This window comes from Aquarana catesbeiana, linkage group LG04 (assembly GCF_042186555.1).
Source record: "Aquarana catesbeiana isolate 2022-GZ linkage group LG04, ASM4218655v1, whole genome shotgun sequence".
NCBI lineage: Eukaryota > Metazoa > Chordata > Amphibia > Anura > Ranidae > Aquarana > Aquarana catesbeiana.
This window is the reverse complement of record NC_133327.1, coordinates 257056785-257081046: the sequence shown is the minus strand read 5'-3', so window position 1 is coordinate 257081046 and position 24262 is coordinate 257056785. Positions and strand designations below refer to the sequence as shown.

Sequence of the window (24262 nt, the reverse complement as noted above, 5' to 3'; positions counted from 1 at the left end):
GTTCCTGATGAAGCAGGCCACAGAGCCTTATGCCACGTATACACAAGCGGACTTTTCGTCGGACTAGGTCCGTCGGACAATTCGACCGTGTGTGGGCTCCAGCTGACTTTTTTTTTCACAAAAGTCAGACAGTCCTGGAAATAAAACATGTTTCAAATCTTTCCGACGGACTCAAGTCCGGTCGAAAATTCTGCTTGTCTGTATGTTAGTCCGATGGACAAAAACCGACGTTAGGGCAGCTATTGGCTACTGGCTATGAACTTCCTTATTTTAGTCTGGTCGTACGTCATCACGTACGAATCCGTCGGACTTTGGTTGATCGTGTGTAGGCAAGTCCGTTCATTCTAAAATCCGTCGAAAAGTCCACTTCGTGTGTGCGCGGCATTGGGAACACTTTGAAGAACTGTATCCATACTCACACAGGTGGACACCATATTTTCCCTTTGAAATATGGTTATCGACGTACTGTGCAGATTACACAGATACTCACAGAAGGACACTATCCTCCGCAAGTCCTGGGATCATGGCCCGATCGAATTTGATGGAGCAAATATACAAATTCTACCTGACTTGTCGAGAGCGACACTCCAGAGAAGAGCCCTCCTGAAGCCAGTATTAGAAACGGCAAGACAACACGGATGCACGTACAGCTGGGGGTATCCCCTGGCGGTGACATTTCGGAAGGCACAGTCATCGTTCACGGCTCCGTTCGCCTGCAGATTTTCCAGCACTTTTCACGTTTATGGACGCTGAACTGGTGCGAGTTCAGAACTGGCTTCAAACCCTACAGCCCGATTCTCCCAACCTGCCCGCCCTCAGAGAACCAGAAGGCGTTCGCGGGATCCGCCATTGGAACGAGCAAGTGAGTCATAATTCTTTCCTTCACGAGCACAGACTTCCAGCCCCCATTTAGATGGCGCTCCTACCCCCCCACTTGATCTCCCCCTCATAACAACATGTCACAATTGGTGCCATTTGCCCTATCACCGCCACCTGCAGAAGATCCAGTATTTGCCCAGTTACTTCTTTACCAAGCCCGAACGGTGTATTTATCCCCCTGACTGGAGGGGTGCTCCGCCCCCACCCCTTCCCCTAGGTCTGGTGACTATATCCTCACCCTCCTCTCAGTTTGCTTTCAAGAGACCCTTTCAGTACTCATGGAACAGCCTCAAGAGCCCGGTTACTTTTGTGATTCTGGATGACCCCCCCCTACATGAGAGTGGGACCTACGAGACACCTCTCTTATTGATATGCTAGACACAGAGAAAATAGGACCCATGCTTTCAAGGTGAGCAAAATGGTTGTCTCCACATATAAGCACTAGATATATGTCTATCGCATAACGTACTCTATATAGTTTAACTAACTCTAAATTTTTTTGCAGGTATAAGTAAATAGGGGTTGGGGTCCCACAGCCACAATATATCTGGGTGTCTTCGTGCCCCAATTTTTTTCCTTCTATGTGCCAACGTCCCCTGTGAGAAGGGGGGATCCGGAATATTTTGTCCACTAATTACAAAGGGATACCACAGCGATAGTAGCAGGGGACGATGGTCCCGGCTCAGTTTGGCCGGGTTCAGAGATTCCCGGTGAGTACATATTTTCCTCAGCAGACAACTTTAGAGCTCTAATAACGTTTTTTTTTTTTTGGGACGAGTTGAGAGGTGAGGCTGGGCTCTCAAAGAATGTTTCTCCCCCTCCATGGGAGATATAGTTCTCCCGTGGTGGGGATGACATGGATGTAGAGTTCACATCGATTACTGCGGTGGGGTAGAAGTGACCAATTAGATAATCTCCTAGGGGGGGGAGTTTCTGGTGGGATTGGGATAATAATTATGCTCGGAATCTTCTTTGGAATTGCTTGCAATCTATAGCCATAGGTTATAGATAACCGCATGTTCATACTGTTTATTAAGATTTAAATATCCTGGTTGTAGATATCTATGTGTGCACTGTTTGCTCATATTTACATGTCCCAGAGATCAACAAAAAACGGTTAGCACTGTTGACTCACTTTTTACATGCAGTAGATGAATATAGGAGGTCTAGTACTGTCTGCTCGCACATGCATGCTACAAATGAATACTTTATAAATAACACTACTTGTTGAGGTTTACATACCATAGTTGAACGCACAATAGATAGTACGGTTTGCTTATGTTTATATACTATAGATAGATATGGGAAGGCTGGTACTGCCTGCCTGTTCTTATATGTTAGAGATGACTACAAGTCGGCTAATTCTTTTAGCTTCTATTTCCATGCTGCGAAAAATTACTCTACGGTCAGATTCATTTGCCCATGGTTAAATGCTATGGATAAATACATTACGCTTAGCATTGTTTGCTCTGAGTTGCATGCTATAGATGAATACACTATGATTAGCACTGTTTGCTCATATTTACAGGATATGCGTACATGCGGGAAGGTTAGCGATGCACGCTCATGTTTTCTGTTCTTTAGATAACCACGTGATAGCTAGTGTTATTAGATAATATTTGAGTTGCTTGTGCCTGTATGATCACTCCTTTACCCACTTTGGTCGGAGGGACCGGGGGGGGACCGGCCAGCTGCTTTTCGGCCTCTGCTGACCTCACTCCCAAATAGGTCAACGCTTACCCCCAGCTTGTTGCTGGGAAGCGTTTAAGCAGTATTTTTACTGCAACTAGGGTATAACCCTCTCCCCTTCTCCAGAGGTGGTGGTACCCAGTTTTTCAAGTATACACCTTTCTTCGGCACTTCTTCTCTTGAGTGCCTCTAAGAGGATCTCCCCTTTTCTGCCCTAACTCTACTTTTTCTTCTTTTCTTTCTCTTTTACCTTCTTCTCTTACCTACTTCCGTTCCTCTCCCCGCCCTCCCCTCCTACCCCTTCCATTTTCTTCATACCCCATCCTCCCCCTTGGAGGTCCTGAATGTAACCTTGCTCAATGCCAAGGGCCTTAACACACCTGAAAAGAGGTGGATGCTTCTACACGATCTACACCGTCTCAAATCTGGCGTGGCCTTCATACAGGAGACACATTTTAGGGATGACAAATTACCCATTCTGAAAAACAGGTCATTCCCGACGGTGTACCACTCCACCAACTGGTCTGCTAAGTCAAGGGGGGTCTCTATTTTTCTGTCCAGCAGAGTGCCATGGTCGCTCATAGACTCTAGTACTGACTCTGGAGGTCGCTATCTGTTTGTGAAAGGCATGATCGGCAATGTTAAAATCACTTTTGCTAACCTATATGCCCCGAACGAACATCAGGAAACCTTCCTAAGTAGGATACTAGTGAAGCTGACCAACTTCACAGAAGGTCATCTGATTGTGGGAGAGGACTTGAACGTCCCATTAGTTCCAGCAGAAGACACATCCACGGGGCTGTCATCTATATCTCTCAGTGCTCAGAAACGTATAGCTCATTCCCTACATGATAGCCAACTAATTGATGTATAGCATCTTCTCCACCCCCAGGAAAAAGACTTTACCTCCTACTCTACCCCCCACAAGACATATTTACGCATTGACTACTTCCTAATCCCCCATGCCCAATTACATGCAGTACGCACTTCAGCTATAGGCTCCATCACCTGGTCCGATCATGCCCCCATTTTTGTGTCCTACACTCTTTCCGATTCCATGACCACCAAAACTAATCAATGGAGACTGAATGAAAGTCTTTTGCAAGACAAGGATGTTTTAGATGACGTTACTAGAGAACTGACCTGCTACTTTAGTACTAATGATACCCCAGACTGCGACCCAGGCATTATTTGGGAGGCACACAAGGCAGTTATTCGGGGCGTGTTAATTTAACACAGGGCTAGGATCAAACGGAAGCGAACTGAACAGCTCCAGTCCTTACTCACGGACCTGGCCGCCCTGGAGCTTCGACATAAACGAACACAAACCCCATCCCTAGAGAGAGACCTCCTTGTCAAACAGACACAAATTACAGATATCTTGCAATTTAAAGCCAAAGCAGCAATGCAGATATGTAGGAAATTCTCATATGAATCAGGAAACAAATGTGGGAGACTTTTGGCCAGAACCTTGCGAGAACAGAGACTTGTTACATATATTCCACATCTAGTACCCCCCAATAAACCCAAAGTAACGAAGCCACAAGACATTACGAGAGAATTCCGAGAATTCTATAATTCACTATATAATTTGAAAACCAACCCTACTACTTCAGAACAGATAGTTTCCTATCTGTCAGCATCACTTATGCCCCAACTACCAGACGCAGACAAAGACATTCTTGAAGAACCCATCACTATAGAGGAAATCCAGGGGGCGGTCGGGGTCACTAAACAGGGGAAAGCACCCGGTCCAGATGGCCTTACGGCCCAATACTACAAGACCTTTCTTCCCTCCCTTGCCCCATACATGGTCAAGTTGTTTAATGCCCTGGGCTCAACGGCAACATTTTCAGCTAAAACCTTACTCGCACACATCTCGATGATCCCGAAGGAAGGAAAAGATCCGACATCATCTGGAAGCTATCGGCCGATCTCGCTGCTCAATTTAGACCTAAAAATTTTCACTAAGATACTAGCAAATAGGGTTCAACATTATATCCCGAGCCTGATACACCTCGATCAAGTGGGCTTTGTTCCTACGCGGGAAGCTAGGGACAATACCACAAAAGTATTAAATCTACTCCAGGCAGTGAACCAGTCAAAGACACCATGTATCTTCCTTAGAACGGACGCGGAGAATGCCTTTGACAGGGTGAACAGGAATTTTATGCTTGCTGTCCTGAGACACGTTGGCTTCGGCACCAAAATGCTACAGTGGATATCTTCGATCTACTCCCGACCAGCAGCAAGAGCACGGTGTTCTTTCAGACACTTTTGATATCTCCAAGGGGACACGCCAGGGGTACCCGTTGTCACCTCTCCTCTTCGCCCTGTCATTGGAACCATTTCTCTGCACAGTCCGTCATAACGCAGATATTGGGGGAGTTAAGATTAGAGATTTGGTGCTTCTGATTTTTCCTCTCTTCCATTATTTTAAGATTAGAGATACTCAACACAAAGTATCGGCCTATGCTGATGACATGCTATTCTCCCTTACAAACCCCCTGGTTTCACTCCCTAATCTGATGACAGAGTTTGGGAGATATGGAAGGCTCTCGAATCTCCTGATTAACTTTTCTAAGTCAGAAGCAATGGGGGTTAATTTTCCACAAAAATCAATTATACAACTACAAACAAACTTTGCATTTAAATGGACTGATAAGGCACTGACGTATCTAGGTACATTGATCTCTCCCAATATAGCCAACACTTTTCAACTAAATTTCCCACTATTACTTCGTAGAGTTACCCAACTATTGGAGAAGTGGAACACCGGCCTACATTCTTGGTGGGGCCGCTGCAACATTATTAAAATGAGCATCCTCCCCAAGTTTCTCTATCTTCTACAGGCACTCCCAGTCCATATCCAAACTAGCTATTTTAAACAAATTCAAAAAACATTCTTTGATTTCATCTGGGCACATAGACGACCACGACTACAGCGCAATCAACTAATACTACCTAAGCGATACGGAGGACTAGTAGTACCAGACATACGCAAGTATTATCAAGCGATACACCTAAGTAGGGTGGTAGTTTGGAACAGACACACAGATTTTAAATTATGGGTGCGTATAGAACAGGCCCAATCAGACGTTCCTCTTAGTGAAGCCCCGTGGTGCTATACTTCCCTCCCACGGGAGGTGAAAAACCACCCCCTCATAGGCAATTTAAACCGGGGGTTTAAATATAGAACTGGACCTCAACTGCTTTATTAATGATTATTGAGTTGGCAGTTGGGGTCCAGGGCTGTATGTCACCCGGACCCAGAAATTATGATAGGCGGAATATCTGTAACACCTACGCAACCGAGAGACCACCTATGGGGAAGGGGCTCAATAGGGGAGAGTATAGGTATATGATATTGTTTGGAATAATTTTTTTTGATCCCTATATATGTAGGAGCTGACCTTTAAGGGAGAGAAAGTGCCTCATGGGAACAATGCGGCAGATCCATGGGGTGCATGCACCTTGTTTGGATTTTAATGGGTTTAGTTTTAACACTTATATTTCCAACCATTCAATACTTAATTAATTTTATTTTATTTTTTTATACAATTTTATATAACTTTTTATAGGTTTTGCAGTTTAGAGAAAGCCATGTCTCTATTACTAATCTATGATGTCACTATATACAGATAATGCACGTTTTGCTGTGAGGATTGGTGATGTGCGTCCTCCGTGGATGGTGTACGCGATCACCAATCAGCTAGTGTGTTGTTTGACAGTGTTAGCACTGTAGCATTTTGAGTATTATTGGTTCTCTGATGCCCTCCATCTCTGCTTAAAAGCAATGTATACGTATGGTGCGAACGGGGACACAGGGAACGCGCAAGCGCAGTGTCATCAACACCGCGCGTCATACGGTGGGAGGGTATATAAGTAAGATTGCCAGTCCGTCTAGCCAATCCCATGAATAAGTCCTCCGTGAGGAAACATGTCGGGGCGTGGCTATACGGCAATCGAGGAAGCTTGACGTAGGACGCTGTGACAGGGAGCGCCATACGAGTGAGCGGGGAAGCGGCTACGGGAGACTCCAGGGAACGGGTGAGAGTGTCACCATCCACTAGTTTACCTGGGTCCGCCGTGACCACCATACGTCCAAGTTACCGTTTGAAGTGTTGTTGGTGATGACCATGATTGCGTTATTGAAAGTTGTAAAATGTGAGTTCTATGGTGAAGGAGAGTGTCATTTTTTATTAAAGTTTGTTACGTTACTGCACTATTGGATCGCTTTTCCTTTCTTTCATGTGGAGAGAGCATTTGCATTTATACTGCGGATAACTACGGAAATTGATTGGAGGTTATCACTTTGCCCCCTACTGTGTGGGAAAAACCTGTGAGCCAAACACGAGAGTGTAAGGCAAAAAGAGCTGGTGAGTTTGCTCGCTGAAGGAGAGTGGAAGTCACGGTCACAGCGGTGTGGTGGAAGATATTATCACTGAAGATCATATTGTTGATATTATCACCATTATTCACTACGTCTTCACTTATTTTTGGACTTTATATGTTGAATTTTTGTTTTAAGATTATTACACAGAAGGATCGCACTGTGTTTGTTTATTAGAATACACTTTTTGGTTTATTTAGTGCTGTTAATAAACAGCTATTATATAGGTATCACATTGAGCAATCACTGTAAACTTTTCTTTCAGGTTCTTTTAGCAATTTTTAGCGCTGCTATTTGATTACACTATTGGTGAGGGTGAGTGTATAGTGTATCATTTATGTTTATTCAAAAAAGTCTATTATCCCACACCTTCTTGATGCTGCTAAAGCTTGTATCCCTCTTAGGTGGAAGTCTCCACAACCCCCAACAGTTGGAATGTGGATCTGAAAACTAAAAGACATAGGTAGATTGGAGGATCTAGTACTAACTGCGCGACATCAACAGGAGCGATACTCTAAGACTTGGTCGCCATGGAACGTCTTTATCTTTTCAGATGAAGGAAGAGCCCTCCTTGACAATGACCTGAATGACTAAAAGTCTCCACAACCCCCAACAGTTGGAATGTGGATCCGAAAAGTAAAAGACATAGGTAGATTGGAGGATCTAGTACTAACTGTGCGACATCAACAGGAGCGATACTCTAAGACTTGGTCGCCATGAAAAATTTTTATCTTTTCAGACGAAGGAAGAGCCCTCCTTGACAATGACCTGAATGACTATAAGTCATCCTGTTACTTAAATGACTAACTATTGACCCTACTGGTTATAGAGCATTCAGAAGTCCTGACTTAGGTCACCCCCGCGTGTGGTGGACACACACAGAATTGTCCTCCAGATCCCCACCCCCCCTCCACTCCCTATTCTCCCCCCCAACCCCTCTTCTTTGACTCCTCTTTTCTTTTTTTTCTTTTTCCTCTGTTTAACTCTCTACTGTCCTTCTACTTTTCTCTTAGCTCCATGGACCCGTATTAACGGGATCCAATCTTTCTAATATAAAATAGTTAAAATGCAATGGATCCGGTCGGAGACCCACTAAGGGGCAACACAACAGCACCTTTAACGTTACTGTCCTATGCACACCCAGCACTAGGACTTTTTTTTTTTCTAAGCACTTATTAAGAGAAACAAAAGAGACGTCTCAATTGAGCAAACTGTCATAATGTCCTTTGGATGTAGTATAATAAAATGTTCTTGTATATAAATGTAAACATGTAATGTATTGTAGGATAACAAACTGTGAATGCTCAGATGTATGTCTTTGACCGTGTTCCTTGAATAAATAAAATAATTGTTAAAAAAGAAATATGGTTATCGTTGATTGAAAGTGTACTGCATTTGTGTAGGAATTAAATGGGTACTAATGTGATAAAGTTATTCTGATATGTAGATACAATTATAGGTTATGCTAAATTGTAAATCCACTTCAAAGGTGCCAAAACTTTATGTTTTTTTTGTTCCAATTTTTAACCAAGTTTATACAAATAAAAGACATGTTTTTTAAATAAGTTTTATGAGTTATGACTCTTAAGGTGCGCCTGAAAAGTCCTATGTGAGTTTTGTTTTCTGTAATACATACTCAGAAAAAGTGGGACATTTTTCCACCTGGCAGCTGAATAGAGTGACCAGACTATGAAGAAAAGGTGAAGCTGCACAGCTTCCTATCCCTATTATTTTTATTTATTTATTTATTTTTAAGTACTGTAATTCTGTGCAGGACATAACTGTAGCCAAGTGTCCAATTTGTTATGGGTACTTCTGTTAAACTATACCAATGTGTTCTGTTACTTTAAAGTTTTGGCTGATGCTTGTGGGGGTTGGGTCAGTTGTGACAGTTTCCATAACAGGTATGCCATACAGGAGCTGGCAGCCTTAGTGCCCACCTGGTTTTATAACAGATATTGATGTTATAAAGCAAGACAAATATGACATGGCATGACCCTGATCTTGGTAAAGAGCTGATGACGCGGCTCTTTACCCATGTTATCGCACAGCCGATCACATGTAAATGCAGAAGTGCCGTTTATTAGCTCACCTCACACTGACAGAATGTGAGGAGAGGAGAGTTGATTAGCGGCATCTCCTCCCAGGGGAGACCTGTACAGGTAATCAGGGCACGATTACAGTGCAGCCCCAGCAGTGCCCAGCAAGTGACGCCAGTCTGTGCCCATCAGTGACACTGATTAGTGCCAATCAGTGACACCAATCAGTGCCCGTCAGTGACACCAATCAGCGCCCATCAGTGACACCAATCAGTGCTGCCTTTCAGTGGCCATCAGTGAATGCTCATCAGTGCTGGCCATCATTGCCACCCATCAGTGCCCAACAGTGCTGCCTATCGGTGCCACCCATTAGTGCCCATCGTTGCCACCCCATCAGTGCTGCCCATCAGTGCCATCTATCAGCAATGTCCATCAGTGCTGCCCATCAGTGTCTATTAGCGCCACCCATTAGTGCCCATCATTGCCACCCATCAGTGCTGCCCATCAGTGCTGCCGATCAGTGGTGCCGATCAGTGGTGCCTATCAGTGGTGCCTATCAGTGGTGCCTATCAGTGCCCTTCAACAGTGTCCTCCATCAGTGCCCTCCATCAGTGCCCTCCATCAGTGCCACCCATCAGTGCCACCCATCAGTGTGGCATATTAGTGCCTCCACATCAGGGCCACCTAATCAGTGCCCTTCAGTGCCGCCTCATCAGTGAAGGAGAAAAATTACTTATTTACAAAATTTTCATGCAGAAACTAAGAAAAACTTTTTTTTTTAAATTTTCAGTCTTTTTTTTATTTTTAGCAAAAAATAAAAGCCCAGTGGTGATTTAGGGCCTGTTCCCACTGCTGTGATGTCAGACATCGCATGTGATTCACACCTCACTGCTGTGAAAATCACATGCGATGTCTGTGCGATGTAAATTCAGCCAGAGTGTATGACTGATATCGCATGGCATTCGGACCAAACTCCTGCAGGACCGCACTGTGATATGCAAACCGATCTGGGGGTGTCATTAACTTTGTATTGACACCCACAGCAGTTCGCATAGGGCAGTGTGAACTGCCTGCGAGTCAGGTGAGATGCGGGAACCCGCAGTGGATTCGCAGGGTTCCCACATCGCACCAAAGTGAACTGAGCCTCAGTGTGACCGCCGCTGAAAGCTAAAAATTGGTCTGGCTAGGAAGGAGGAGACAGTGTCCAGTAGGCAAGTGGTTAAATGACAAGTCTGAGGGAGAGAAATTTGGGAGAGACAGAGTAAGAAGGAAGAGAGGGAGGAGGGGGGAGTCTGGGCACAGCTCACTCACTTGCACAGTCCCAGCAGCGGCTCACTGGCTCAGTCAGCTTATTCATGTTTAGGATTGTGGCTGCCGACTTTAACCACTTCCTGCCCGGCCGTCATTTTGCTATGTTCCGTTATCCTGACTGGACGTCATATGGCACAGCGCAATGATCGGTGGTGCGGCGTGCCAATCTGACACACTGCAACACCAATCTCGGTAAAGAGTCTCTGACAGAGACTCTTTACCACATGATCAGTTGTGTCCAATCACAGGAAGAGCCGTGTGTCAACTTTTCCTGACTCGCGTCTGACAGACACGAGTAGAGGAGAGCCGATCGGCGGTTCTCCTGATGGGGGGTCTGCGCTGATTGATTATGAGCGCAGACTCCCCGAGGATGCCTACCCAGGACCACCAGGGATGCCCACCACTGATGACCACTAGGTATGCCACCCATGACCTGCCATTCAGCGCCCATAAATGATGCCAATCAGCACCCATATATGATACCAGTGCCCATTAGTAATGCCTGCCAGTGCCTGCTTATCAGTGATGCCCATCAGTGCCATCTTTCAGTGTCCATCAGTGCTGCCCATCAGTCTTCATCAGTGCCACCTATTAGTGCCCATCAGTGCCGCGTATCAGTGCCACCCATAAGTACCCATCAATGCCACCTTTCAGTGCCCAGTGTCGCCTATCAGTGGCCATCAGTGCCACCTATCAGTGCTGCATATTAGTGCCCATCATCAGTGCCACCTTATCAGTGCTAACTGATTGGTGCCACCTCAGTGACCATTAGTGCCGCTTTATCAGTGCAGCCTCGTCAGTGCCCATCAGTGAAGGAGAAAACCTACTTATTTACAACATTTTATAACAGGAACCCCAGAGGTGATCAAATACCACCAACAGAAAGCTCAATTTGTGGGAACAAAATGATAAAAATTTGGTTTGGGTACAGTGTTGCATGACCGCGCAATTGTCATTCAAAGTGTGACAGCACTGAAAGCTGAAAATTGGCCTGGGCAGGAAGTTGGGAAAGTGCCTGGTATTGAAGTGGTTAAAGTTTCCCACCCACACATCCCCTTCACAGCACACAGGCTGCATCGAGTCACAGTGCACAGGGAGAGAGGTGCGGGAGGAGGCAGAGCAGATACGTTCTCCCATTTGTGTAGAGGAGGGGGGAGGGCTGTGCTCTGTAAGACAGAACACACACACTCTCAGCCCTGTGACAGGTGCAGCTAACATCCCTGTCAGAGGACACATCGCCGATGTTCTGCTGAGAAAGTTCCCCTCGGTGGATAAGGACCCCCTGTACTGCGCAGGCGCAGCGCTTGCGCAGTACGAGCCGCCGGAAATAGCCAAAGCTGAATAGCTGTAAGTCAGCTGTACACGGCGCCTGAAACAGGGCCCCTCACGGGCTCGCTACGCTCGCCATGCTTCGGGCACGGCCTCGCTTCACTTGGCACTTTTTTATTCTACCTCTATGTCCACTTGGATGGTGGGGCTTGAACCTGGACTCAGGGCGCAGGCGCCGTGTACAGCTGACTCAAGGTCTTCAGCTTCGGCTATTTTCGGCGGCTACGTAGTCGTTCGTACTGGGCAAGCGCTGTGCCTGCGCAGTACAGAGGGTCTTTATCTGCCGGGGGGACTTTCTCGGAAAGACACCGGCTCGCAGCTGCAGCACGGGATGGAGGGATTACCACATTTTTTCACTGCTCCTCGGCCACTAATTCAGCCCTGTTAATCCCCCCGCCGAGGCCACACAAGCAGTAGCACTCACTACACATGCGCAGTTCTGAGCTGCCAGCACTGCGGCCCTTGACAGGGAATCAGAGTGGCCCGGACTCCCTCTGCCCCCACGGTCAAGTCTGCCCCTGGCCACTTCCACCTAGGGGGGCCAACCTTGTGATGGAGGGAGTCTATTGTGCGAAGCGTACAGTGAGCACCTGTGTTACCATGTAAGCTCTTATTCAGGCTACAACCGCCTGCAATGGGACCCGTTCATAGGGCGAACACATTGATAGATTTTGTTGCTATGGACTACTGCACTTTGAGGTAAGAGCGGCACCATTTATTTATTGACTATCAATCCGTAGCACCACTACATAGCATAGCTAAAACCAGCACAGCCAGTTGAGTCTAATATAACTGCATGTGTAATAAGTACTATGTTCTGAATTATGATGTGGATGTACAGATGTTAATATACAAGTCTGCTATGTCAAAGGACTCTTGTTACAAAGAAAAGTGCCTGAGTCATTTCCTGGGAAGAGGTCATTTAAAGGCGGTCATACATGGATTGAAATTTGCCCGGTTCAGCAAGGAGTGGCTGAATTTCGATCCGTGTAAGGGCAAGCTGGTTGTACAGAAGTCACTCCACCAATCCCTAATAATCAGTGCCACTGGCTATAGCCAGTCAGTGATCAATGAAGTCTCCCTGCCATCAGAACAGAATAGTACAGTGGAAGTGATTCTCTCATGCATTTCAAATGTGTAGATGGTGAAATCTGGTAATTTTTATTCCATTCAACCCCCCCGGTTAAACAAAATAAAACCTGTTTAATGTGTGGCCAGCCTAAGTGGGGTACTAAGGTGTAACAATGGTATATTGAGAAGAACTTAATCTAGGAGTGAAACAATGTTAACCCTCCAGTTTAAGTAGAGAGAATTCCAAGTGTGACCAGGTTAACCCTTGTAGGTAAGTGCATGTAATGGAACATTTTAAGCAACACATATGGTTGTGGAAGAAGGTGTAAAGAAGAAGTAGTGGCCAGCCGCAGTGGAAACGGGTGACATGACGAGTGATAAGAACCCTGGTAGTGAAAGAACAACAGTACTTAAATGTTCCATTCTTAGTGGCTTGGGCTCCATCTTGGAACTGCATTGGTACAGGGTTTTCCTAGGGACCTAGCCTGGGGTCACATTCTGCAAGGCCTTGTAAATCAGTTCATTATCTTGGCTTCACTGTGTGCCCAATAGTTGGTATCAACTAAAGATAAAAAGTTGAGAGTGCGAGTTAAAGATTACAGTGCCAAGTGAAGACACGAGAGGGCTGGTGGAGTTTAGGACATTAATTGCTCAAAATGGAATTCATTGTCGAGTCAGGCAGGAACAGATCCAGCCACCAGCTGAGAAGGGGATGCGATCCTTCAGTAAGTGTGTGGGGCTAAAGTGTCAACTGGCTTTTGGCCTGAAGTGTGTTAACATCTGCATTGAACAGTGAATCAGAGTTCTACTTTAATGGCTTGCAGGCCATGTGGCCAGCCCCTAGGGGGTGAAAAATTTGAACCCCAACATAATTGCTTCACTTGGTTCCATTATAGGCACTTCCTGGATACAAGACCTTCTTGTGGTGTTTTCCTAAACTTAACAACACACATGTGCCGAGTTACCTGACTATTGTGCTTAGGGATGCATCTGGTTATTGGTATTATAAAATATAATATATACTTGAGTCACATTTTGGCTGTAATAGACTGAATTTACTACTTTCAGATATGTGCTGTTCTTCTCTGGTCATGATAGATTGTGTTTAAGATTATGGATATGAAAAATGTGCTTAAGTCATAAGCCAACATTAAAACATAGAAGAATTACATACTAGATCTTGCACATATAAACATTTACTCAACCTGCTGAGGCTATGGAAAATATTTTGAAGCCAATTTGTGAGCTGGATAGAGTCCAGATTCCCCAACAATTCCATTTGCATTAGCAGAGCGGCTTACAGAAACAGCTCACAGAATAAAATACTCAATGACCATTAATTAAAGAGACACAATGTAGCGTGTGATTATTTTTGCATGAAGGTGCACTGTATAAATATTTCTCATCTTATGTATTTGATGTAACCAAACTATGAGTTCTTGTTTTGTAGGACGCCTGCAAGGAGTGAAATATGTACTGTGGGATGTCATTACTGACCTCCTTGTGCGATTGCTGGTTGCCTGGTTCTCTCCGGCTTTAATAGTTTCTGAGTCAGTGGTCCAGGAGAATCATGTAGTTGGTGATGTTAGAACTGTAGATCTTTATACCTAATTATGTTTATAAGGTATTGATGGCTTTCTATGCACCATCGTCCAGTTGTCCAGTATTTTTTGGAAGGAGAGTATAGAAAAGGCAGTCTATATAATTCTTTAGGTAATGGTTTGCTTTAAAGTGATAAATAAAATTATTAGGGTTGAAAGTAAAAAGAAAGCAGAACTAACTATGTGTTGGAAATGTAGCCAAAATGGCAGCTCACATGGTATTTCTTCAATAGGCAGAAAAAAGCATGCTGCTACTATTGGTATTTTGCATCGATTTCCATTGGAATTTAGTTGGTCTTTTGACACAGCCACATGTTAACATGCAATATAAAGAAATTCTTAAGTGCATGAGGACAGCCAGGTCAAGATATTTACTATGCACACATACTATATAGTAGTAAAACTCAATTATAACAAATCAAGCTGCATTGAAAAGACTATAATTAGAACCCAATTTCAAGCAGGTGCTGGAAAACTTTTCCTTTTCAATGGACTGTGCTTTGCTGTAATGGAGATGAAAATTTAATTAAAGAGCTATATTTATTATTAATAACGATCTTGTGCTAGCTATATTCATGTTCATATGGATTCCTAATTGTGCCAAAGAAATTGGCCAATACCAAGAATACTACTAAGAGGAGGTGTGGAGTTCCCCATGCTTTTTAAGAATGAATCCCTCACAATGTCCGGTAAAACCATTAACTTAGAGCAGTCCAATGAGGTTCACATACGTTATTGATAGTAATAATTATACATATTGATTTTTTTCTACCCCCACATACCATCTGACAGATCCTTATGGGCTGAGGTTGGCAGTTTATATATGCCTTGTATCAAAGCTGCCACATGCAGCCCCTTGATACTTAATGTGCGACCCTGCTGCTCTAGATGTCTAAAGTGGGAGTCATAGATTTACATAGATGTAAAGCAGTAATAGCAGCGCTCTCTGTTGACCTCATATAACATATCCCAGGTTTCTCACTGTCTTCTGTAGCATATCAGTCTCCAACCACACCTGTAGCATGTCCATCATCTCTGACCATCATTTCCTCCAGTAAGTCTGCAGTCTCTGACAATCCTGTCTTGCTATCATTTACTAAACATTGTTGTAGTATTTTTTAAAGAATTTGCATAGCTATTCGCACAGTGAAAGTGCATATACATCTGTTCTGTGTGAATGGGGTAACAAACAAATGTAAATAGGGTATATTCTATGCTGTTCAAATGTAATACATTGATTTTAAAAGAAAAATACTACATTTGGCCACTAGATGGAGAATGTCTTAGCTCCATTTAATGGCCACTGTGGTATTTTTTGTTATAATTCAATGGTTTACATTTGAGCAGTACAGGACATAACCACTTTAAATACATTTTTTTGCCCCATTTGCACATAATAATGTACATGCACTGTTACTGGGCAAAAAATGGCTATGCAATTTTTTTTCTTTATAAAGCAATCCCTATGTGTGGTTGTTTTCTGATGTCAGGGGCTGTAGTGGAAACCTACTGCTGCCTATCTAGCCCCATAGACCATACTAGCTGGCTATTTGTTAGGACATATAATTGGCAATCCATTCTATATTTAGGCAATTGAGTTTATTTACTAAAGCTGGAGATTGCAAAATCAGGCCCACTTCTGCATAGAAACCAATCAGGTTCCAGGTTTTATTGCCAAAGCTTAAAGCGGAGTTCCAGGCTTTTTTTTTTTATTATTAAAAGTCAGCAGCTACAAAAAGTTTAGCTGCTGACTTTTAATAAACAGACACTTACCTGTTCCACGCTCCTCTCCCTCTCCTCTCTTTGACGCATCCATTGGAACTGTGGGCACCCGGTCATGACAGCTTGCGGCTTCACGGCTGGGCGCACACTGCGCATGTGCAAGTCACGCTGCGCTCTCCCAGTGGACAAGCAATCTTCTGAGACCTGTCACGTGTCCCAGAAGAATGCTGAGAGGGAGGGAGGGGAGAGGAGGAGTCGCCTAGGCAGTTCCATGGGTGGAAGGAGGAAGTGGGCCTGGAAGTCCCACTCTAAAGTAGTCACCTTTGGCATGTAAGGGGGGGGGGGGGGAACGAGTGCTTAAAGCGGAAGTTCCACTTTTGGGTGGAACTGTGCTTTAATTAAACAAGCTAAAGCTAGAAGCTGATTGGTTTCTATGCAGAAGTGAGCCTGATTTTGCACTTGTCATCTTTAGTAAAAAAAAATCCCAATGTGTGTAAAACCTTATCTCAAAAGGACAAAACTGTTGGCTGTAACTGATTAAAAAGTTTTAGATGGAGTTTGGCTTCAAATTTAATGTACAGGCATACCCCACTTTTAAGTACACAATGGGGTTTATTTACTAAAGCTGGAAAGTGCAAAATCAGGCTCACTGCTGCATAGAAAACAATGAGCTTCTAACCCCAGCTTGTTCAATTAAGCTTTGGTAATAAAACCTGGAAGCTCATTGGTTTCTATGCAGAAGTGAGCCTGATTTTGCAATTTCCAGCTTTAGTAAATAAACCCCATTGTGTACTTAAAAGTGGGGTATGCCTGTATATAAATCTGCTAGTGCCTCTAACACTCCCCTTCCCCTAATCTGACAATGCTGCTGTCCAAAGATGCCCCTGTGCTCCTTCATCCAGAGTGTAGGCACTCTAATACAGGAGGTGATAGAAAACAAATGCAGCTACCACATGGAAGGATGGGTAAACTGCAATAGATTACCTTTTTGGCATTGGGTTTATTACCACTTTAAAAGGTATACCCAAAGGCATTAGAACACCCTTCAGGTTTTTATCACCATCTAAGCCCCCATATTGGAGATTCACTCTCTGATTGTCTTGTTTAGGTTATCACCAAGGGACAAAGTGAAAGAAAATCCAGAATTTTGGTTTGTCATCAAAACAGGTATAGATGTGAAATCTTCCAATGGGGACACACTAGTTCTGGTGACTACCAGGGATTCCCTCACTTTTGAGGGATTTCCCCTCACTTCCTCTTTTGGCTATGGGTTGAGAAGTGAAGGGAAATCTCATGTAAAAATAGGTGAAAACCTTGTGAGCTGCTAAAATGAATTGGTAAATACAATACAATAAAATACAATAAAATAAAATAGACAGCTGCCAGCACTCCCCACATTTCCCTAAATGTGATAATGCAAGATTAAATAACAAATGTGCGTCGCTAGGACCAAACAGGGAATGAATAGATGAATAACTACAAAAAATATCTAATGCACCAATCTACTAATAAATAAATAAATTAAATTAAATATATTGATTTGAATAATAAATATATCCTGTGCAAAAAGTCCAAAAACGTGCAAACATTCAAGTATTTGTAATGTCTAAAAATAAAGTGCAAGCGCTCCGTGTGCTGCACAATATCCTTGACCAGCGCACAACGATGTACTTTGGCACAATGGCACGGCTGGACAAATGAGCGTACAGGTACGTCCCCTTCAAATCATGGCATTGTGGGCACGCCCGCCGCGTACTCAGTTACCGTGCCTGCAGTTCCCGCGGACTCGATGTCTGCCGGGGCTCGTGATCGTGTCACGGAGCGGCAGAACGGGGAGATGCCTATCTAAACAAGGCATTTTGTCTGGGTGCAATGTCGCACGACCGCACAATTGTCAGTTAAAGCGACGCAGTGCCGTATCGCAAAAAGTGCTCTGGTCAGGAAGGGGGTAAATCTTTCCGAGGCTTAAGTGGTTAATATATTGAATCAGAATCTTGACAGTCTATCATAAAGATATGGATAAAAGTGATGCTGGTGCCTTCATGCAGTGTGCACACAATCCTAGTGTACCCCTCCACCAGATGTACCCTCACCTTAAGGGCTTTTTTTTAAAAAGCCTGTAGTTAATGTGTAACAGCTTATGTGACTTCCTCTGGGAATTGTGATTGGCTGACATCCTTCCCATGTTATTTATAGTGGCGATCACCTCCATTTTCTAGTAGCCCGCAATTACTTACGAATTGCGGCCATTTTCTAATAGATTTCTTATACTCATATTATCTGTATGCTAGTGTATATTAGAAATATTCATTAACTAATAGGTGGATTACAATGCCCCCATATATGAGCCTATTAGTCCGTAGTCCCAAACCAGACCCTAATGGTGACCACTATGCTTTGCAATGATCGCCGCCATTTTTCTTTAGCCCACAGTGATACTTGGACAGTGGCCATTTTCTTGTAGCGGTGTTTACATTTCACAGAAACTCTGATGCTGTAACTATCCCTTTGTGTTGGAGATTATAATCCATTATCAGTGCTAGAGGTAATTCCTGTCTTTCCTGTACTGGAATGTTGCCCACATCCTGTCTCTTCTTTACAATAAAAGCTTGATCATAACCTTTCCTAATAAATTTATTGGCTAACTCGGTTGACTGTTCCTCATAATCACTTGTGTTGCTGCAATTTCTTTTGATTCTGAGGAACTGTCCTCTTGGTACATTAACCAACCAAGGCTTCTGATGACAACTATTTTGGGGTATGTACGAATTTCTATCCGTAGCTTTGAAGTGGGTTTTCGTGATTAACTCGTTGTTTTCATTACTAATTTCCAGGTCCAGGAAGTGGATCTTCGTATGACTGAGTTTCCATGTCAGTAGAATACTTTTATTATTATTATTCATTCCCATCAGGAATGTTCAGGAATGTATTTAGCTCCTGCTCATTGCCATCCCAAAAAATAATCAAATCATCAATAAATCTATTATACATTCTCAATTGATATGGTGAGTTATACAATGCCTCTTCTTCTTCCCATTTGGCTATGTAAAAATTTGCTATGCTTGGGGCAAACCTAGTCCCCATAGCTACCCCCTTGGTTTGTAAATAGTATTGATCCTGGTACCAAAAATAATTATGCTTTAGGCAGAAATCAAGGCAGTCCACTATAAACTTTTTTGTTGTCTATCCATATCTTTGTTTTTCACCCAGGCCCATTTGGCTGCATTGACGGCCCCTTTATGGTCGATATTGGTGTATAAGGATGCCACATCCGCTATGGCCATGTTGTTTTTATCTGAAACACTAATATTCATAATTTGCAGCATGTGTTTTGTGTCCTTCATATACGCCTTGGTGTTTTATATTAGAGGCTGAAGGTAGCAATCTGTCCCAATCCTGAGGATAAAGAGTCCAAATCCTTAATTACTAACTTTTTGAACATATCAATATGTCTATTATTTTGTATTCTGGGGTTAAATATTGACTTGACAAAATTGTTATAATTTTGTTCCCACAAATAAAGCTTTCTTTTGGTGGTATTTGATCATCTCTTGGATTTTTATTTTAACAAATAAAAAAAGACCGAAAATTTTGAAAAAAACATTTTTTTTTGTTTCAGTTACAAAACTTTGTAAATAAGTAAGTTTTCTCCTTCACTGATGGGGCTGCACTGATAAGGTGCCACTGATGGGCACCAATGAGGTGGCAATGATGGGCACTAATATGCGGCACTGATAGGCAGCACTGATGGGCACTGATAGGTGGCACTGATATGCGGCACGGATAGGTGGTACAGATGGGCGCGGATAGGCGGCATGAGATGGGCACTGATAGGTGGCACTGATGTACTGTTATGTATGGTACTGATGGATGCCAATCAGTGCCAAACAATAATGCCTGCATTTCAGTGATTCCCACTGTGGGCACTGATTGGCATCCATTGTGGACACTGATTGGCATCCCTGGTGGTCTAGGGTGGCATACCTTGTGGTGACATCCCTGGTGGTCCTAGTGAGGTGCCCAGTGGTCCAGTGTGGGCATCCTCGGGGGGGCTGTGCTGACAATCGATCAGCACAGACCCCCCTGTCAGAGGAGCTGCCGATCAGCACTCCTCTACTCGCGTCTGACAGACGCGAGTGAGGAAAAGCCGATCACCAGCTCTTCCTGTATTACATCGTGATCAGCTGTGATTGGACACGACTAATGACATGGTAAAGAGTCTCCATTAGAGACTCTTTACCGAGATCGTAGTTGCGGTGTGTCAGACTGACACACCGCAACAACGATCGCCGCGATGCGCGCCCCCGTGCTCGCGCAGTGGCTTAATATCCTGAGGACGTCATATGACGCCCAGTCAGGGGGTTGAAACCACTTTGCCGCCGTCATTTTGCTATGTGGTGGGCGGCAAGTGGTTAAGGATATTGTGCAGCGCACGGAGCACTTGCACTTTATTTTTGGACGTTATAGATACTTGAATGTTATTTGCACATTTTTGGACTTTTTGCACAGGATATATTTATTATTCAATTAAATATATTTATTTACTGTATTTATTTATTTATTTATTAGTAGATTTGTGCATTAGATATTTTTGTAGTTATTCATCGATTCATTCACTATTTGGTCCTAGCGCCGCACATTTGTAATTTAATTTTGAAGGGAAATCTCCCTAATGGAATAGAGATGGCAAAAAATAAAAAAAATAAAAAATCGACAGGGGTTATATCCCTCCCTTTCTCTATTCAAAATAAATAAATTGCCTTTCGCTCTACTTTAATATAAATTGTCATCCAAACTCTGAAGAAAAACGTGGTTTCATCTATAAACACTACATGAAGTAGTTTCCATGTTGGAACCATTTCCTTTGCCGATGCTGACCTCAGACAGGCTGGTTGGCTCCAACTTTTTAGCATTTCACATTACATATTCACTTTATAGCATTACAAGTGCCAGCACTAAGTACACGAAATGTAGTAAGCGCTTACCTGCCATGACTTCATACAACGTTGCTTTGTAGTCCACATATTCATATTCATCAAATTTCTGTGGCCCCCAGCACATAGCTCTGCAGTCAACATCTGCTCGAAAATAGCCCTTCAAAGCATCCTCAAAGTGCTTGATAGCCTGTTCAAATTGTTCCTCATCATAGAGTTTCAAACCTGTATGATAATCTTCCTAACAGACAGAATGAGATACATTTAAGTCTTTGTTATGCAATCAGTATGCAATGGCAGAACTGTATTACTTCTACATTTCTACGTATACAATATGCCTGCAGATAATTTATTTCTGTCTGGAGTAACAATTTCCCCCACGTATGTGACCTGATATGTGTGGTTGTTTTATTTTCCACTTTGGTGTCCAGAAATGATTTAAAAAGGAAATGTAATCTCCATCTGGCAAACCAGTCACAGAAAATGTGTTTTCATGCAGTGAAGGGTATTTTATTGTCAGAGGTAGCAGAGTCAGCTAAAATCTTAAATGCCATTAACTATTACTGCTGGCTCAGTCTGACACAATATTATGTGTATGTGTAGGATCTAATAAGTAATATACCTTTAAACTCACTAATGCTGGATGAGCCATGCAGTGCTTTGCAGTTTAAATACTGATTGAAAAGGTCTACATTTTACATCAGGTATTCCAGCAAACCTCCCATGCACATTGACAGGATAGTGTCATATAGGGGCTAATTTACTAAAGGCTGCGGGCAGTTGCTGTGAATTAAATATTTGTGATAAAAAGTACCTTAAAAAAAGCCAGAAGCAAGCATAACACATGTTCTTTTTCTGCATCCTTTACAAAATATGTAATATATAATAAAAAAAATAAAATAATGAATGGTATTTTCTATAAAATGTTGTTCTAATTCCTTCTAAGTCTATGGTGTTGATTTACTAAAGGCAAATAGACCGGGCACTTTGCAAAGTGCACTTTTACTCTACAAGTGCAGTTGCTCCAGAGCTTTGTAAAGGAGCAGACTTCCATCATCATGTTCAAGCTTAAATGCATTTTTTTTTTATTTTCCATGCATGTGATTGAGTATTCTTTGCAAAGTGAAGCTTTACTTCATTTACCAAGCCCCGGAGCAACTGCTCTCACAGAGTGCAACTGCACTTTGCAAAGCGCACAATCTATTTGCCTTTAGTTAATCAACACCATAGACTTAGAAAGAATTAAAATGACATTATATAGAAAATAGCATTCATTATTTTGTTTTTATTATATACTACATGCTTTGTAAATAATGCAGAAAAAGAACACAATGCTATGCTTCCTTCTGGCTTTAATATGGTACTTTTTAACAAAATGGTTTAATTCATCAGTCTATCATGAATACTGCTGCCAGACTCATCCACCTTACCAACCGTTTAGTGTCTGCCACTCCTCTCTGCCAATCCCTTCACTGGCTTCCCATTGCCCAACAAATAAAATTCAAAACACTAACAATAACATACAAAGCCATTCACAATTCTGCCTCGAGCCACATTACCAATCTTGTCTCCACATATCACCCAAACCGTCCTCTCCGCTCCCCCCAGGACCTTCTGCTCTCTAGCTCCCTTGTGATTGGCTACCACAGTGGTCACATGATCAGGAGCCCATACCACTGGCTCCCGATTGGAATTCTTGACCAAGAGCCATCAGTGACAACTGTCAGTGTATTGGGAGTGTCCAATGAGCTGGGGGGTTAAAGTAGTTACATATAACAAAAGAAGTGACTGGCCTCAGGTGAACCACACAGATGACACAAATCTTCCTACATATGTTGCGCCTGTTTATCTGCAGCCCTTTCTTCTCTACAGCTGTTCAAAGTCCAAAATTTTTATAGCTTGTCTGCACTTTCAGAAAGCAGGGGGTGGGGAGCTGCAGAGCTCAGTGAGAGCTGATTGGAGGGAAAGGACACACAACCCTTCACACAGCACACAGAAACAGAGCTGAGGCTGTCAATTACAGGTGGTGTGCTGGCAGTCCCTTCCCTGTCACCTTTTTTTCCTCTTGCCAGGAAAAATTGTAAGAAGTGACTCAGATTACAAAAAAATGGGGCAACAGACAGAAATTACACTTAGTGCTCTGGATTGAGACAAGCACACACTATAGAATTATATACTTTGTTCATATTTCATGTCTGAGGTTTTTCACCATTTTAAGAGCCGGTTCACACAGGGGCGACTCGTCAGGCAACCTAGCCACCTGACAAGTCGCCTCCCGTTCTGTACAATGGAACCATTCTAATAGGAGCGACGCAAGTCGCTCCGACTTAGAAAAAGGTTCCTGTACTACTTTGGGGGCGACTCGGGGCGACTTGCATAGACTTCTATACAGAAGTCGTTTTGCAAGTCGCCGTGGCAGTCGTGTGCAGGTCGCCTCGGTGAGGCGACCTGCAAGTCGTGCCGCCCCTGTGTGAACCGGGGCTAAAGCCCACCTTTCATTGCCTCCACATACTCTTACACTGTCAACAAGAGGTTAATTAAAGTGTCACAGTTGCCATTTTTTTGTTCACTCAGATCAAAGATGTTTTTCTGAACCTGACACTTCATATTGAGAATCAGGTTTTAGAGGTTACTTGAAGTCTGACAGTTGCTGCTAAGTTCACATACTTTCTCCAACTCCTGAGAGTGCATGCAGGTTAGATAACAATTCCTTATAAATAATGTTTTAATGCACAGACTGCAGAATAATGAAACAATGGGGTTGGTTTACTAAAGGCAAATAGACTGTGCACTTTGCAAAGTAGTTGCACTCTGTAAATGAGCAGAGGTTCTGCTGACTTCCATCATCCAATCATGTGCAAGCAAAAATGCAGTGTTTTTAATTTTCCTTGCACGTGATTGGGTATTCTTTGGAAAGTGAAGCTCTGGAGCAACTGCAGTCTATTTACCTTTAGTAAATAAACCCCATTGCTACATCTGAGCATGGTGACTAAATAGGCACTCTGGCAGTGGACATGTCACTATCATACAGAGAAAGAAATTATTTAAATTTTTCAGTACAGTACAATTCCAATTATTTAGGAGTAAAAACGCAGGGTTTTTTTTTTTTTTTGGTATTTTAACAGCTTCCCTTCTATTACACAATAGATAGGAGAAAAAAAAGTAGGATACCACAACTGTATGTATAGCAGTTAATCTTTAAAGCTGAACTTCACCCAAAAGGAAAAGTTCCACTATTCCTCTTCACCCCTCCTTCTTAATATTTGGAATCTATTTCTTTGTGGGGGGTTGGGG

At 43.1% G+C, this 24262-nt stretch overlaps 1 protein-coding gene across 2 annotated transcripts in view; it reads right to left on the bottom strand.

Annotated features, from left to right (window-relative positions):
- P3H2 (prolyl 3-hydroxylase 2) overlaps positions 1-24262 on the bottom strand; it is a 292787-nt gene that overhangs the window by 85900 nt on the left and 182625 nt on the right. For both annotated transcript variants that reach the window (XM_073626398.1, XM_073626399.1), the window contains exon 3: positions 21020-21209. In XM_073626398.1, the coding sequence (XP_073482499.1) occupies positions 21020-21209 (190 nt within the window). The remainder of the gene's footprint in view (positions 1-21019; positions 21210-24262) is intronic.